Source organism: Elephantulus edwardii, unplaced genomic scaffold (genome assembly GCF_000299155.1).
Source record: "Elephantulus edwardii isolate Elephantulus edwardi_28Jun2011 unplaced genomic scaffold, EleEdw1.0 scaffold00131, whole genome shotgun sequence".
Lineage (NCBI taxonomy): Eukaryota > Metazoa > Chordata > Mammalia > Macroscelidea > Macroscelididae > Elephantulus > Elephantulus edwardii.
Window position 1 is genome coordinate 7,507,159 of NW_006399881.1, and position 14,925 is coordinate 7,522,083.

General features: G+C 45.0%; 1 protein-coding gene across 2 annotated transcripts in view; it reads left to right on the forward strand.

Moving 5' to 3' along the window:
• Nucleotides 1-14,925, forward strand: part of SH3KBP1 (SH3-domain kinase binding protein 1) — a 445,368-nt gene that overhangs the window by 325,073 nt on the left and 105,370 nt on the right. For both annotated transcript variants that reach the window (XM_006893795.1, XM_006893796.1), the window contains one exon: nt 5,038-5,132. In XM_006893795.1, coding sequence (XP_006893857.1) covers nt 5,038-5,132 — 95 coding nt within the window. The remainder of the gene's footprint in view (nt 1-5,037; nt 5,133-14,925) is intronic.

Sequence of the window (14,925 nt, forward strand, 5' to 3'; positions counted from 1 at the left end):
TTAGATGCACTGTTATCAATTGTGCTTAGCCGTACATGTTCATATCCTTGAAGATGTATCATGGAAGTGTTGCAGCCTAGAAGATACAAATTTAACTATAGGTTTGTTAGATTTTTAAAGGACCAGGAGACAGAGCAGTTTAAGACCCAATTTTGAATTTTGGATTTCACTCTAATTATGCTAATTTGTTAGTTTATATATATATAAATGGACAAAACTTATCTCAATCCCTGGCTAAAATTCAGCCTTTACTACTTTGGATGCACATGTGTATTTGTACCTATTTGATTTCAAACTAATTAATTTATCTAATTGATGGAAAATGCCTTCTTCCAAAAATTATTTCTATTCCCTTCTTCTCCTCCATTTCTCTTTGCTCTGTATTTCCAATTCCTAATCTTCCAACATCCAAAAAGGATTTTGGATTATGCTCTTCTTTCATGATATATTAAATGTCTCCTCTTTTGCAAATCCTCTTCTGAATGTAATCTTGTCTGCCTTTGAAAAGTAACAACACTATGCAGCACTATGGAGCTACGATCTTGAAAAGCACTACCTAACTTGGGAAAGACTGGAGAGCATTATGCTGAGTGAACTAACTCAGTCTCATAAGGACAAATACTGCATAAGACCAGTATTTTAGAAATAGAAGGATAACTAGTAAAACATGTATGGGAACCCAAGAGAGGAAGGAGTGGGAGTGGAGGGATGAGGATGGGTAGGGTTGAAACCACAGGGTTGCACAATTTGCTGGGTGGAGGGAGGAAGGGAAAGAAATGGAAATCATCTGGTGGGGACCTGAAAAGACAGGGTAATGATGGCCATGGTCCAATGGTGACTAATTTTCTAAAACATGTACATGTTTTAGATTGAAACACAATGTGAATGAAGACTAGTGTCAGACACAATGTATACAGACTTTGTAAGCAAACCAATATAAAGATAAAACACCACTACCACCACTGTGCTGTAGTTATTTTATGCTAAATCATGTGTTTGTCATTTCTTCCCACCATTAGTCCACCATGCCTTTCTCCAGCATTCAACCGTCCCTTCCATAAAATACAGGGACTGATTGGACTTACTTCTCTCTCACCAAAACAAACCAAGACCTGCGCCCTCTTGTTGACTCTGGCTGTGGCATCCCGCCCTCCAGCTCGTTTAAAGCTGTAAATTTTAATGGTGGCAAACTGCCTCATCTTTCTCCTCCTGAGAGGCTGGTGGGTTTGAACTGCTGACCTCTCATTTAGCAATGTGACACATAACCCACTACACCAAGAGCCATGAGAGCCCAAGAAATGCACAAACTTTCTCGTGGCGGAAGCCTGAGAAATCTTTCCGTTGAAAAAAAGGCAGCATCTTTGTTCCGTGTACTATTTAGTGAGAATAATAGTCTCTCAAAATTAATACCTTTTTTTTTGGCATATACATTGGGTTTTGAAAACCTTAACATCATTGGCATATCCAAACCAACATAATGTTCTTCTTTTTCCAACGTAACTCTCTTAGGGTCCAAATTCCTTGTAACTAGGAATAAATTCTTGCTTAAAATATATCCCAATAAATAAAAATGGTGAGGCTGGTGGTTGGTAAGTTGGGTTAGGAGTCTGGCGTCCAGTGCTTGTGTTAGAATTGTTGCATGGCAGCACTGCCAGTGATCCCCTTTAGCCCCTTGTGTTTCTCCAGGCCCCCAAGTTTCATTACACTATTTTTTGAGACCTGAGTGGGGGATGATGTATAGGAGGAACTTACATATGGTTTGGTTTGGTGTTTTGTTTTCATTTTGCTAGACTATAGTTAAGCCTTTGAGAGGAAATAGCTTCAAGTTTTCTTCTTTATCAAGTGCCTTCTACTTTGACTAAGGACCACAAAGAAGTGCATGAACCACAATGTCGTGTTTAACAGTAATGTTGTGGCGTCATGTAACAGGTTTGGGGAACACGTTTCTAGATGGCTCAACAGTGTCAGGGCCCAGGATCGACACCTTTGTGGCTTTCTTGTTGGTTCTCATAGCCGAATTATAGTTGAGAGAACACCAAACATAATCTGCTCCAACAGAGCTAAACACAGAAAGCACTCTGGAGTGGTTATGGACTTACAGCCCCCCTATAGGGTGGAACAGAACTGCCCGTAAGGTTTCCACAGCTGTTGTCTTTATGAACAGTTCTGGTGGTGTAGTGTGTTATGTGTAGGCCTGGTAACTGAAAGGTTGGTGATTCAAAACTTCCGGACACCCCGCAGGAGAAAGATGGAAAGCCTACTCCTGTGAAGATTTACAGCCTCAGAACCCCAGTGGAGCGTCGTTGTGTTAGATTGAACTCAAAGGCTTTTTGGGTGGGAATCTTTATAAAACCAGGCAGCCCCATGTTTCTCCCTCATACTGGCTGGTGGGAGTGAAACACCAACTTTATGTTTACCAGCCCAGTGCTTACCCACTGGGTCCCCAGGAAAATGGAACCTCCTCCCCAGCAGACTTCATTGACTGAAAATAGACCACGCACCCACTTTAAACCAGTCATTGACCAGCAGGAGTGGCACTAACATGATGTGATCTAACATAGTTTACTTAGCCTTGGGGCTGCAGGGGGAAGCTCTGGCTGCATAGTGCCTGAGGCGTTTCACTGCCAGCCCCCAGGTCACCCGTCTTTGGTGGTTTGAATCCCCCAGCTGCTTGGTGAGAGACAGACAGGTGGACAGTTCTGAATCTCACTCATGGGTCAGCTACAAGTTAGTTCCAACTTCACGTCAAGAGGTTGAGTTGTTGACATGAAGCTGGTTGAGTTGAGTTGGTTCACTTCCTGAAAAATCACATCTAAAAAGAAAAAGAAGATTCTCTGGTCTCAGAAAGGGGCAGGACCTGTTTGCTGGGTAGTTCGCCCACAGTATTTGCCACAATTGTTTAAATTTTTTTTTTAACTGAAAGAAATGGAAACATGACCTGTTCCTTTGTTTATAGTTGGCCACTGATGTCTGAACGTTTTTGTGAAATGCCTCCATGGCTTGCACCCAAAGAATTACTCTTTAAGCCAGGACTTTGCATGGTGATTCTTCAATAATACTGTTTCCGTGTTGTGAGTTTTGAGGCTGAGTCTCATATTTCACTAGCACAGTCAATAGGAAAATTGGTAAGAGGCTACCATTATCCACTTTAAAGATGCTTAACTTTTCCCCTCTCTTTGGACTCTCCCTTTTTAGAGGGAGTTAGAGCATCTGCTTGATTCTGCATTTGGAAACTTTGCTGCTACAAATTAAAGAGAGGTAGAATGTTGGTGAGTTTAGAGATACTTAATGGGCATGTTGGTATTAATAGTTCCCTGGTGGTGCAGTGATTAGAGCACTTGCTTGCTAATGAAAAAGTCAGTGGTTCCAACCCAGCAGCCATTCTGACAAGATGCAGCAGTCTGTGTCCAGAAAGATGGGTAACCATGTGGAACAGTCTGCTCTGTTCTACAGCATGACCGCGGGCGGGGATCAAACTGACACAAAAGGGTCTTACTTGGTTGAGTTGGTGTTGATCAGATTTTAATACAAGTTAATGAACAAAAGCTATCATGTCAGCCACATACACAAGATCTAAGATCCAAGAATTCCCACACTAGGGTAAAAGCTTCAAGCCATTGGACAGAAAACTAAATTATCTACAATGAAATGAAATTAGTCAGTGTCTGTCTTTCTCTCTTGCTCTCTCTTACATATCCAAGCCTAAAACACAGTACACATGTATTGTGGGTTTCTTGATTGGATATTTTCTATGAAACCGTCCTTGATTGATGGTATGTTAATGGTAATAAACACATTTCAGTGATATGAATTGTACTTGGGGCAATATAATTTACACTTTCATGTATTGCTCTAAGTTCGGATCTGTCTGCAGGAACTGACCCAATCCTTGGAAGTATGTAAAGCCATTAGGATTGTTGACATTGATGCGGAATAATGCATTCCTGTCCCAGTAATCATCAAACCCTAGTGTATCTAAGGCTTAACTTCCCAACTACCTTACAAAACAAGTATCTTCACACTAATGTTTTCACAACCTGTTCTTGTGTGTAACTAGAGAAAATCGAACATTTACATCATCAATTATAGTTTCAAAAGCATGTAATTCAGAGCTCTTTGATTTTTAGTGTCCTTTGTATTTTTCCTGTTTTTTTTTTTTTAGAAGATTAGGACATTTGCTTGCTGATAAAAAAAAAACAACCCCAACCCTCCATTAATTTTCAGTTACTTGCTGTACATCTGAAAGTTGGATAATGAATATGGATAACAGAAGAAGAGTTGATGCCTTTGATTTGGCGCCTTGGTGAAGTGTATTGTATATCCCCTGGACTGCCATAAGAACAAACAGAAATGTCTTAAAGGAAGGGCAACCAGATTACTACTCAAAGGCAAAAGCAGTGAAGCTTCATCTCACTTACTTTGGGCATAATTCCAGTCCTTAGAGAGAGACGTCACTTTGGGAAAGGTAGAGGGTCAGGACTGACAGAATGACTACCATAATGGCCATATCCGAGATGATGAGGATGGTGCAGGCTAGGGCAGGGTTCAAATGTGGTGTTCATGGGGTCGCTAAACAGCACCTAACCGCAATGACCGAATAGCAGGTTCCCATGACACCTAGCTGACAAAGTTCACCTCCCCACCCCTACACACACACGTGTATAAAGAATATTTGATCAGTATTGTTGATTGTTCTTGTGAGTCAATCAGTGAAAATGTATATACATGTGATCACATACAGACATATCAGCATCTGCCTCTTAAGACATGCCATGATTGGATCCTTTTTTTATCGCTTGTTGCATGATGCCTACTTTGTAATATGTACAGATACCCTGTTCCTGCTTAAATGATGGAGGGAAGAAGGAAGTGAGGCAAAATCTGAAATCCTTGTTCTTTCTTAGATCTATGTTAGTATATGCATTCACCCATATGTGTATAATGATACATGCGTGCTTTTTGCTGGAGGACGGCCTCTCCTGGGCCAGCTCTTCAGATTTTACAGCATTTTAAAGATTGTTTTCTTTCTTCTTTCAGCCAAGGATTACTGCAAAGTGATATTTCCATATGAGGCACAGAATGACGATGAATTGACAATCAAAGAAGGCGACATAGTCACTCTCATCAATAAGGTAAACAAAGGTTCTCTCTTGTGGTGTAAACTGTGAAACTCTTTGCTGCCTGCAGAGGGCAAGCGTTTGTTTCAGCCCTTGAAGCACTGGGTTTTCATGCGCCCACGGTGAGCTGCTTTCCAGATGGTCAGGCCAAGCCCAATGAGTCTGGGTGAACGGACTCCCTAAGAAGGAAACAGATTCTGTTTGCCCTGGGCCAGTTGCTGATTTGCACGGCCTTGCAGACCACGTCAGCCCCAGAAGGGTTGGCCCCGAAGGTGGCTTGCGTGGCTAGGCACTTGTCCTCTGCAGTGGCCTTGCTACAAAGCTCTGTGTCATCATTATTCAAGGAGGGGCTTTGCAGAAGCAGTCCATGCCTCATAGGCCAACAGACTTCAAGAATGTTTGTTGTTCAGATCAAAGGCAGATGGCATCTCAAGAAAATTTCCCCTGTCTTATTTGGCCTAAGAAGGTCAGATGATTTCATTACCATTACATGCTGAGCCCTGTAAACATGGAGCACTATAAAAATTTGTGTAAAGGGACGCCGTTTAACAGGATCTTGACTCTGTGGTGTTTATGCTTTTGTGCTTACCAAGGACGTGGCATTATTTAAGTGATGGCTCGAATAGAAAAACAGCCTGTTCTCCCAAGTACAGGGTGGTTATTATGGGCTACGAAAAACCGAAGAGTCTTTAAGATATGGCAGGTGGTTTTATTTTTTTTATTGTTGTTGTTAATCCAGGTAAGTGGCAGGAATTGGTAATTCTCTTAGCACAAGTGTGACTTGGGGTTCACCATGGCTTGCACACCCTCAGCAGGCCAGGGGATCTGAAGAAGAGACGACATGTACTTAAGGTGAGGGGGGCGCAGGAATACACTACCTCTGGTTCTTTAGTGAGATGGAGGAGCCATGATGTCGCCCCCATCCAGGGCTGTCCTTTGTACTCGAGGATGGTTACTCTCCAAAGGAACTTCTCAGAGTGTGTGTCTTAAGTGCCTTTATAGGAAGATGCCAGGCGACTGAGACTAGAGAGGGTAAGTAGCCTGCCCGAGACAGAGAGATTGGTAGTGAGAGATAATCCCCTGCTTCTTCCATCACCCCAGAGCTCCATCACCCTTGCTCTTCTAGACGTACCACCCCCCCAGTGACGTCACTTCCATTTACAGCTGTAGCAGGTGAAGCCCAGAGAAGGGATGTTTGTCCCTGTGTCCTTTTCTGCAGCTGAGACAAAGCTGGTTTTCTTTTTCACCTCCTCCTCACCGTCACCCTCACCCTCGTACAATCCTGGCTTTCCAAGTGCATTTCCCACGTTTACCGTATCATTAGTCAAACAAATGGCACAAGGAAGTTGTCAAGTGGGCATGAAGCCTAATACAGATACTTGGTAATTAGCACAGATACTGGGTTCTTGTAGCGCAATAAAGCAGTAGAGCCCTTCCCTCTTCCCTCCATGAGGGTAAAACAACCAGAACCAGAGAGTTCAACAGCTACTGTTCTTTGCAATCGGGGCATAGGCTATTTCCTACCTTTTCTTTGGCTGGAGTCTTAGCTTTGAGTGTGTGTGTGGGGTGTGTGTGTGTTTCAGGAGTAAGGAACAGCAGCTGCTTTTCACTTGAAAAATAGGTGTGGCAAATAGTTTGATGGATGTATCAATGACATTTAATAATATTTGGGGACAAGAAAGCAAGCCACTTGGCTAGGCTCTTAAATGAACACATCTATTTCTGTGTTAACACATTGGATTCGAGTATTGGCCATAATATATACATAGTATGATGAGAACACATTTATCTTGACGATTTTGTGCCTCCATCCCAGCTGGAGTTCCAGTCTGAGAAAGAGTCTGATTTTTGTCAGGATGGTGGTCAGGCAGGGCCCCACTCCACACAGGAGGGAGAAGTGGGCAGCAGGTGTGAGGGGCTGTTCTCCAGGGTTTCCTCGGAGTGATGGCAGCTTTTCCACGTTTAAAAACTGAATGTATTTCAGACAAGTTGGGAGACTGTCACAGAGCCTGGAGATATTAGTACTGCGTTTCTAAATCATGAACTGGTCATTTTCCTGAGACCGCAGCTTCCTTGAGTGGCTTGCACACCAGTCTTGCCACTTGGGCTTGGGATTCCCATGTCATGTTGTCACTTGGTCCCCCTGAACCTGCATCCACATTGAGCCAAGAAGCCTTTGACCCTGTCGACATTTTCTTCCTGAGTCCTCTCTCCAGCCTGTAACACAACAGCGCTTCCTTTGTACCCCTAACGTTACTTTGCTTAGTGACCCCTCTGCTCCATGGACCACCTAGTGGCTTCCCTCCCTTTTAGTGTAGAACCCAGGTACGTTCTCTGGGTCCTTTTCCTCCCTGGATAGTCTAGCTTCAGTCTGTCTGTGAGGCCTTCATCCATGTGGTGGTTCCACATGAATTTTCTCCATTCTGTCTACTGAACATTAGTTTCCTTGGCTGCAAAGCAAGGACCTTGACGCCAACCACAGTGACTTTTGTATGGACGTAGAAGACACTGTGTGACGTGCTTCTCACAGGGAGGGCTTGCCAGCAGTAACTGGATCCTCAGAGTGTCCACTTCTGCTTGGGGGGCTCTTTCTCACACCTTAGCTTCTTGGGGAGGCCCGCCGTGCTACAGAACTCGAGCTACAAAAGCAGCTCGGCACTATCAAGCGTAGACAGCACATAGGGTTTCCCAGACTATCTAAATCTTTAAAGAAGCCGACTGTAATCTGTCTCCTGTGGATCCCGGTGGATCCGAGCTCCTGACTAATGTCTGAACATGTGGAACTGCTGCTGCTGCTCCAGGTCCCTCTGGGGCTCCTTGTCATGCTGCGAATCTTACTGAAAAGAAGAATTCCAAGTGGGCGAGATTTTAGGAAGCAGTTGGAAAGAGAGCATGCCAAATTCTGCCTGCAGAAGGTGGAAGAAATGGAGTCTGGAGTCGGAGTCTGTGAAACTGCTGACATCACAGCGAAGCCTGGTGCCTCCCCGGGGAGGACTCACTCAGAAGCTCGAATGGGAGTTGTTAGTCATTGCTGTTGTAAGATGAAGCATTTTGCATGTGCATTTCCATATGTGTGAGTTGAAGCAAGGCCTGAATTTCTCTTCTCCATAGTCAATTGCTCTAGTTGTAGATCTTTGTCTTTGGAGCCTGGGTTCCACCTGGTATTTTCCTTTGGTAGTCAGTTCAGCATGCTTGGAAGGGTGAATAGACAGCGCAGGAAAGGGAGACCCCAGATGAGATGGGTTGATACAGTAACAGGGCCGATAGGGGTTGGTGTGTCAGAGTCACTAAGACTTGCTCAGGACAGGACATGCTTCAGAGCTGCTGTACGTAGGGTCGCTATGAGTTCGCAGGCAACTTGATAGCACATAACAACAACAACAGTCAGTTAAGGGGTTTCCTTTGCCACCTTTTTCATATTAGATCAGGGGTCACAGGACAGGCATTGCCTTAAGTTTTTGTCCTAATAAATGTCAGTTCCACCTAGAAAATTCACCTCTAGTGGTTGCCCATAATAAATCCTCTGTAGTTCAAGGAGGTAGGCTCAGAGACCCTGAACTAGATGTGTGCATCCTTGGAAACTAGAATTAAATACAGCAACCAGAACGGCTTGTTTTCTGGTTTATTTTTAAAGAAATCTTGTGGATTTGGGAACATATCCACTTCTGCAGAACACACCTGTGTTTAGCTTTTATTTCCAGCCACTCAAAAATAGCTAGTTCCCTCTCCTGAGCCCCTGCCACCCCCATGCTTGCCTTCTCCATTTGGGCTCAGCACGAGCTTGACAAGGTTCAGAAGCCTGAAGTCCGTTTTCCAACCGCAGACACTCCCTGGAAAGGGCTAAGGAGTGTCTCCGTGGAAGCCAGTCTGGGGCTCAGCTGGCACAGTGGCAGCCACTTGGGACAGAAGGAGCTCAGCTGCGGAGAGGGCCAGTGTTCCTCCCATTCTCCCCGAAGCCTGAAGGAAGGGGTCCCAAGATGACCTCTTCATCACCAGGGAGCATCAGGTGTTTGCTATAATAAAGACTGCCTTGGGCAGCGGTGTCTGACCTGTGGCAAAGCCCTCACAGCCCAGGCTTCGCTGTGTGTTCGCCACGTCAGCACTAAGACAGAATGTTCTTGCCTAGACTCATGCCTTCATAGAGGTGGGAAGAGAAGGAAGATGGCACCAACCAGTGTTGGGGTTCACAGGAGGAAACAAATAGGTACAGTGGAAAGAAACAGGAGGCCTGCACCGTGAAATTAAGGTAGACCGATGAAGTGCTACCTTAAAACCACAAACTCGCAGTTTTGATATTTTCTAGGGAGGTATCAAAGCAGGGATCCCCACTATCCAGAGCCAGATGTACTTTGAGTGTGGGGTAAGAAGTCAGCCCCAGTGAACTCAACTAACTTCCTTCCACTTCTTCTACTTGAGGATGATTTCCACTTTCTTTCCCAGACAATGATCACAAACATGCCCTAATAATAGTTAATGTTGCTGCAGTGTTTACCACTGCTCAAGGCCTTTATGGCTGTTATTTAATCCTTCTACCTCTCCATGAGTGGCATCTACTATTATTCTCAAGCCAGAGATGAGGAAACTGAGGCACAGAACCCACCAACTCAAGATCAACAGCTAGTAAGTTGTGAAACTCAGTTCTGCTTCAGTGTTGTGACTCCAGACCACACTCTGAGCACCCGGAATGTGACAAGCGGCCCGCTGCTCACATTCTGGGGTGGGAACCATAGAGGGAAGGGACAGAGGTCAGCCTGGAGCTGAGATGAAACGAGGTGACTCTCCCTTTGGGGATCTAGGACATGGAGGGTGTGATCAGGGCCCTCTGCAGCCTGCCAGCTTCCCCAACATGTGGGAAGCAGAGTCAGTTACAGGGAAGAGAGATGGTGGTGGCAGGGGCAGCAAAGGTAAGACCAGTAGAGAAAAGCTCCGAGGACGTGCATGGGAGGGCTGCCCAGTGCACTGGGGAGAGGACATGGAGCAGTGAGGAGTGATGGGGCTCCCACAGGGGACCATGGGGACCAGCTGGGAACCAGGAAGGACCAAGGACAAGGGTCTCACAGACAGGCAGTTCCCACCTGGGTTCGACTCCTAACTCACCCTGGTCCCTTGGGCAAGATCCCTTGAACAAAATTTAGATGCTCTGTGCCTCAGTTTCCTCCCTGATAACACTGGAGAGACTTTCAATACCCTAAAGACCTGGCAATCTACTTCCATAAAGATCACAGCCTAGAAACCCCACTGGAACAGTTCTACTCTGTCACCAGGGGTCACTGTGAGTCAGAAACAACCCCACAGCATCCAACAATAGCTTAGCTCCTAGGTGAGCAGGAAGTGAGGTTATGCACATAAAAGAGCTCTGCAATTTTTCTCCCTGCCTGCAACAATGAATGTATGGAAATCCAAAATTTCTGTAAACGTTCATTAAAATTAATTTTAAAAAATAATAGATTTTTTAAAAAAAGAAAAAGAAAAAAGAGCTCTGCAACCAAGTCAGTTGCCCAGCCAGCGGTGCTCATGAGGACTGGAATGGCACCAGGCACCTCAACGGTGCCTGCTGGACTGTTGAGCCCCAGTGCAGAACCCCTCTGGGCCATCAGCAGCAGGGCCCCAGGACCACCATCACCCCTTTTTCCTCTGGAAGCTCTCCTGACTCCTGAGAGTTAGATGGGGTTATAGATGTTCTCTTGGCTAGCAGAGGAGAAAGCAGCACAGGTTTCCAGAGGACTTGACGGGATGCTCCTCCCCACACCCCGTGGACTTGATGTGACCCTCCTCCCCACACGCCATGGACTTGACGTGACCCTCATCCCCACAACCCATGGATTTGACGTGACTCTCTTCCCCCACACTCCGTGGACTTGACGTGGCCCTCCTCCCCACGTCCTATGGACTTGACGTGACCTTCCTCCCCACACACCGTGTACTTGACGTGACCTTCCTCCCCATGTACTGTGGACTTGACGTGACCCTCCTCCACCACACCCCATGGACTTGATGTGACCCTCCTCCTCATGCCCTGTGGACTTGATGTGACCCTCCTCCCCACTCCCCGTGGACTTGATGGGACCCTCCTCCCCACTCCCCGTGGACTTGATGGGACCCTCCTCCCCCACGTGGACTTGACGTGACCCTCCTCCCCCACACCCCGTGGACTTGACAGGACCCTCCTCCACACACACCGTGGACTTGATGGGACCCTCCTCCCCCACGCCCCGTGGACTTGATGTGACCCTCCTCCCCAATGGCCCGTGGACTTGAGGTGACCTTCCTCTTTGTTCTCATGTGCTGAGTGCCACTTAGTTTCTTGCTTTGTCTTTCCAGGAAACAAGCTGGGTGAAGAACAGTGGGATCTTGACCTTGTTCTGAGGGCATTATGTGACTCTATTGTCTTGTTTGTTCTGGTGCTAATTTCCCCTTCCATTAGTTCCTGAATCCATTTAAATATTTCTTTGTAAATGTTGAGGAGAGCACTGGTGAGCTGTTGTTGTTTATGTGCTGTTGAGTCATCTGAGACCCATAGCGACCTACATCTTTGATCCCTGCCCTGTCCTGAGCCAGTCTCACTAATTATGACACATCTGCCCCCATCGCCACTGTCACTGTTATTTGGGGTCTCCCTCTCTGTACTATCCCTCCACCCTTCCAAGCATGATGTCCTCCAAGGACCAGTCAGTCCCTCCTGGCCACGTGCCCAAAGTAAGTGAGACAGAGCTTCAAAATCCTAGCCTCCAAGGAGAAACTTGGTTTCGCCCTCTCCAAGACAGACCTCTTTGTTTTCTGTTTGTTTCTAGTAACCTAGTGGTCAGAAGTTGTGCTGCAATGCCAAAGGCCCACAGTTCAAATCCACCAGCTGCTCTGTAGGAGGATGGGCAGTCTCCTTCCATGCAATTGACTGCATGTGAAAACCTGTTGGAGGGTCAGCCAGGAGTTGATTCCGACTCCCTGGCACACAGCATAACCGTAACAGTGCTATTTCCTCTTCTTCTTCCTTTCCATTAATTACTAAATTAATTGAAACATTTATTTATATGGAAAAAATGTTTTCTGAATATCTTGCTTCACACCCCATGGGGATAAAGATGCTGCCAGCAAGATAAGGGGCAGAGTTTTCAAAGTCTCAACAATACTGCTTAGCTTGGTAGAAGAAAGCTGACCAGCTAAGTACATTGTTGGCCCTGGCCCTTCCTCTCTGAACTGCTGCAGCTTTTAGCAGAGCTAAACTGCTGAGATTAAATGCAGTTTCAGGGGTGAGGAGTAAATTAGCGGGTGTCACCCTGAAAATGATGGCAAGCTGACAGACCCATTAGAAGGATGTGTTTTATGAGTGAATGGAGAAGTTAAGCATAGGCCTGAGATCATCTCGGTTTACACACATTTGAAAAATGTCAGCACGCTACAAATGAATCATTTATGTCACAGGATGTATTATTCGCAGTATGGTCCATCTTAGTAGACTGCATATGTCCTGATTTAAGACAAGAGTTACAATGTCTTGTTCTTCAGAGCATTGGAAACCCAAAGGCATTTACTGCTGTTTGAGCTTACTCTTCAAAGTAGCCAGGAACTGGGGTAGGTATGGAGAATGATGCTTTAAGTGCATTTAATCAAAACTCTCCTTTCCAGAGCCTGCTTACTGTCACAAGTAGACATTTTTAAGTTAAACAGATATATGAAACACAGGACTTGGATGCAAAAGATTCTTTCTAGTTTCCCAGTAGAGGATTAGGCTGTGGGAGGTACCAGCGAGTTGGTTCCAACTCAGCATAGAACAGAGTGAAAGCTTGTCTGCTCAGCCCTGCACCATCTTCACATGTTGCCCTGTGCCTGGCCATTGTTAGAGCCACTGTGTCAATCCATCTTGTTGAAGGTCTTCCTCTTTGAATGGACCCTCTCCTTTCCCAAGAATGATGGCCCTCTACAGGGATTGGACCGTCCTCGTAATGTCCGAAGTACATGAGACAAAGCCTTGCCGTTCTTGCTTCCAGGGAGCGTTCTGGCTGTGCCTCTTCCAAGACAGATTTGCTCTTCTGGAAACCCACATACACACGAGGCAATTGGAAAGACCATAGCTTTTGTCAGGAGCACCCGAGGCCTCAGAGTGCCGTATTCGCTCGTGAGCATCAGGCCTTAAAGAGTGCCATATTCCCTTGTGAGCAGCTGTCTTCCCTTGTGAACATCCGTCTGGAGCAGTATCGCTTGTGCAGCAGATGTACCTGATGCAGTGCATCATCTGATTGCTTGATTCTCGTGGCATTGCTTGTGGATCCAAGTAAAAGAAAGTCCTTGACAACTTAAATCTTTTGTCCATTTGTCAAAATGTTGCTGATTGATCCAGATGTGAGCTCCTCTGTTTCCTTTATATTGGGGTATAATCCATACTGAAGACTATAGTCTTTGATTGTCAGCAGTAAGTGTGTCAGGTCCCTGTCACTTGTTAGCAAATGAGATTGTGTCTTGTGCACATCACAAGTTGTTAATGAGTCTCCCTCCATTCCTGATGCTGAATTCTTTTTCTTCAGACAATCCAGTCTCTCAGATTATTCTCAAAAGCAAAATTTTGCTAAAGATAACGTTTAAAAAATGGGTGCAGGAGGACCCTGATAGAGAACTGCCAGCAATTCAAGCTAGCTTCAGAAGAGAATGTTATTGTTGATGTTAGAGGGAGCTTGGCTAAAACCAGTAAAAATGTCTGCCTGTGTTTTAATGACAACCTAAAAGCATTCAGCTGTGTGGATCATAACTAATTATTAATATCATGGCCAAGAGTAATAATTCTAAAACACTTAATTGTGCTCATGCGAAACCTATACATAGATAGACCATGAGGTAGTGATTCAAGCAGAGCAAGGGGATTCTTCATGGTTTAAAATCAGGAAGGGCGTACATCAGGGCTCATTCTTTCACTATACTTTATGAGAAAAAGCATATCAGGACTAGAAGACCTGGCCACGTAGAATGGCGAATTTGCAGTTGATGTGAATGTCCAACCTCACATTCTGCAAAGCTGTGAACCCTCCATTTGTTGACGTCAATTGTCAGATCTTGCTGGAGGATGCTGCTTGAGTGGCAGGAACAGAGGTCATCCTGGTACCACCATCTCAGGACGTTTTTTTCTGCCACATACAGAAAAATCTCACATGCCTTAAGGAAGTCTAGAGAAATTCCACTTTTTTTCCTGCTTTCTAATTCCAGCCTTTCTGTGTCTGTTATTCTGAGATGAGTATAGAAGGATTAAATGAGGTGATGTAAATGAAAGTTTCCATTATGATAAGCTTTATAGGAAGGAGAAAAGACACATGTTTGGTGGCTGAAAGTTCATTCTTGGTATGTTGAACTGTCCTTTTCCCAAAGTTCCTCTTCATTATTTATTTTAACCATTCCTCAGGGTAGAAGTAATTTATTTCATTTGCTTACTAACTCCCATCTTACTAAATATCTGAAATATTTATATGTTTATATTTTATGAAAATATTCCATTTCCCTGATAGAAAGTGGTGTGGAGTGTGGTTTCAAATAATACTCAACAATTATACAATACTTAACTCTTGAGGGTAGAGTGAGAAGGCAGATGGTTGTTAGAGTCTTCTTCCAGTCTTGATGCAATGTTCTTCATATAGAATAACCTCTCAGATGGTTTGTTCAGTGTACAGGTTAATAAGTATTCATAATAACTTCGTAATAAGTATTATGAGAGGGATACAGCCCTGACATGACACCTTTCCTGATTGTAAACCAGGTAGTTATCTCCTGTTCTGTTTGCATAACTGCTTCTTGCTCTGTGCACAGGCCTGTGTAAAGGGCTAAATGG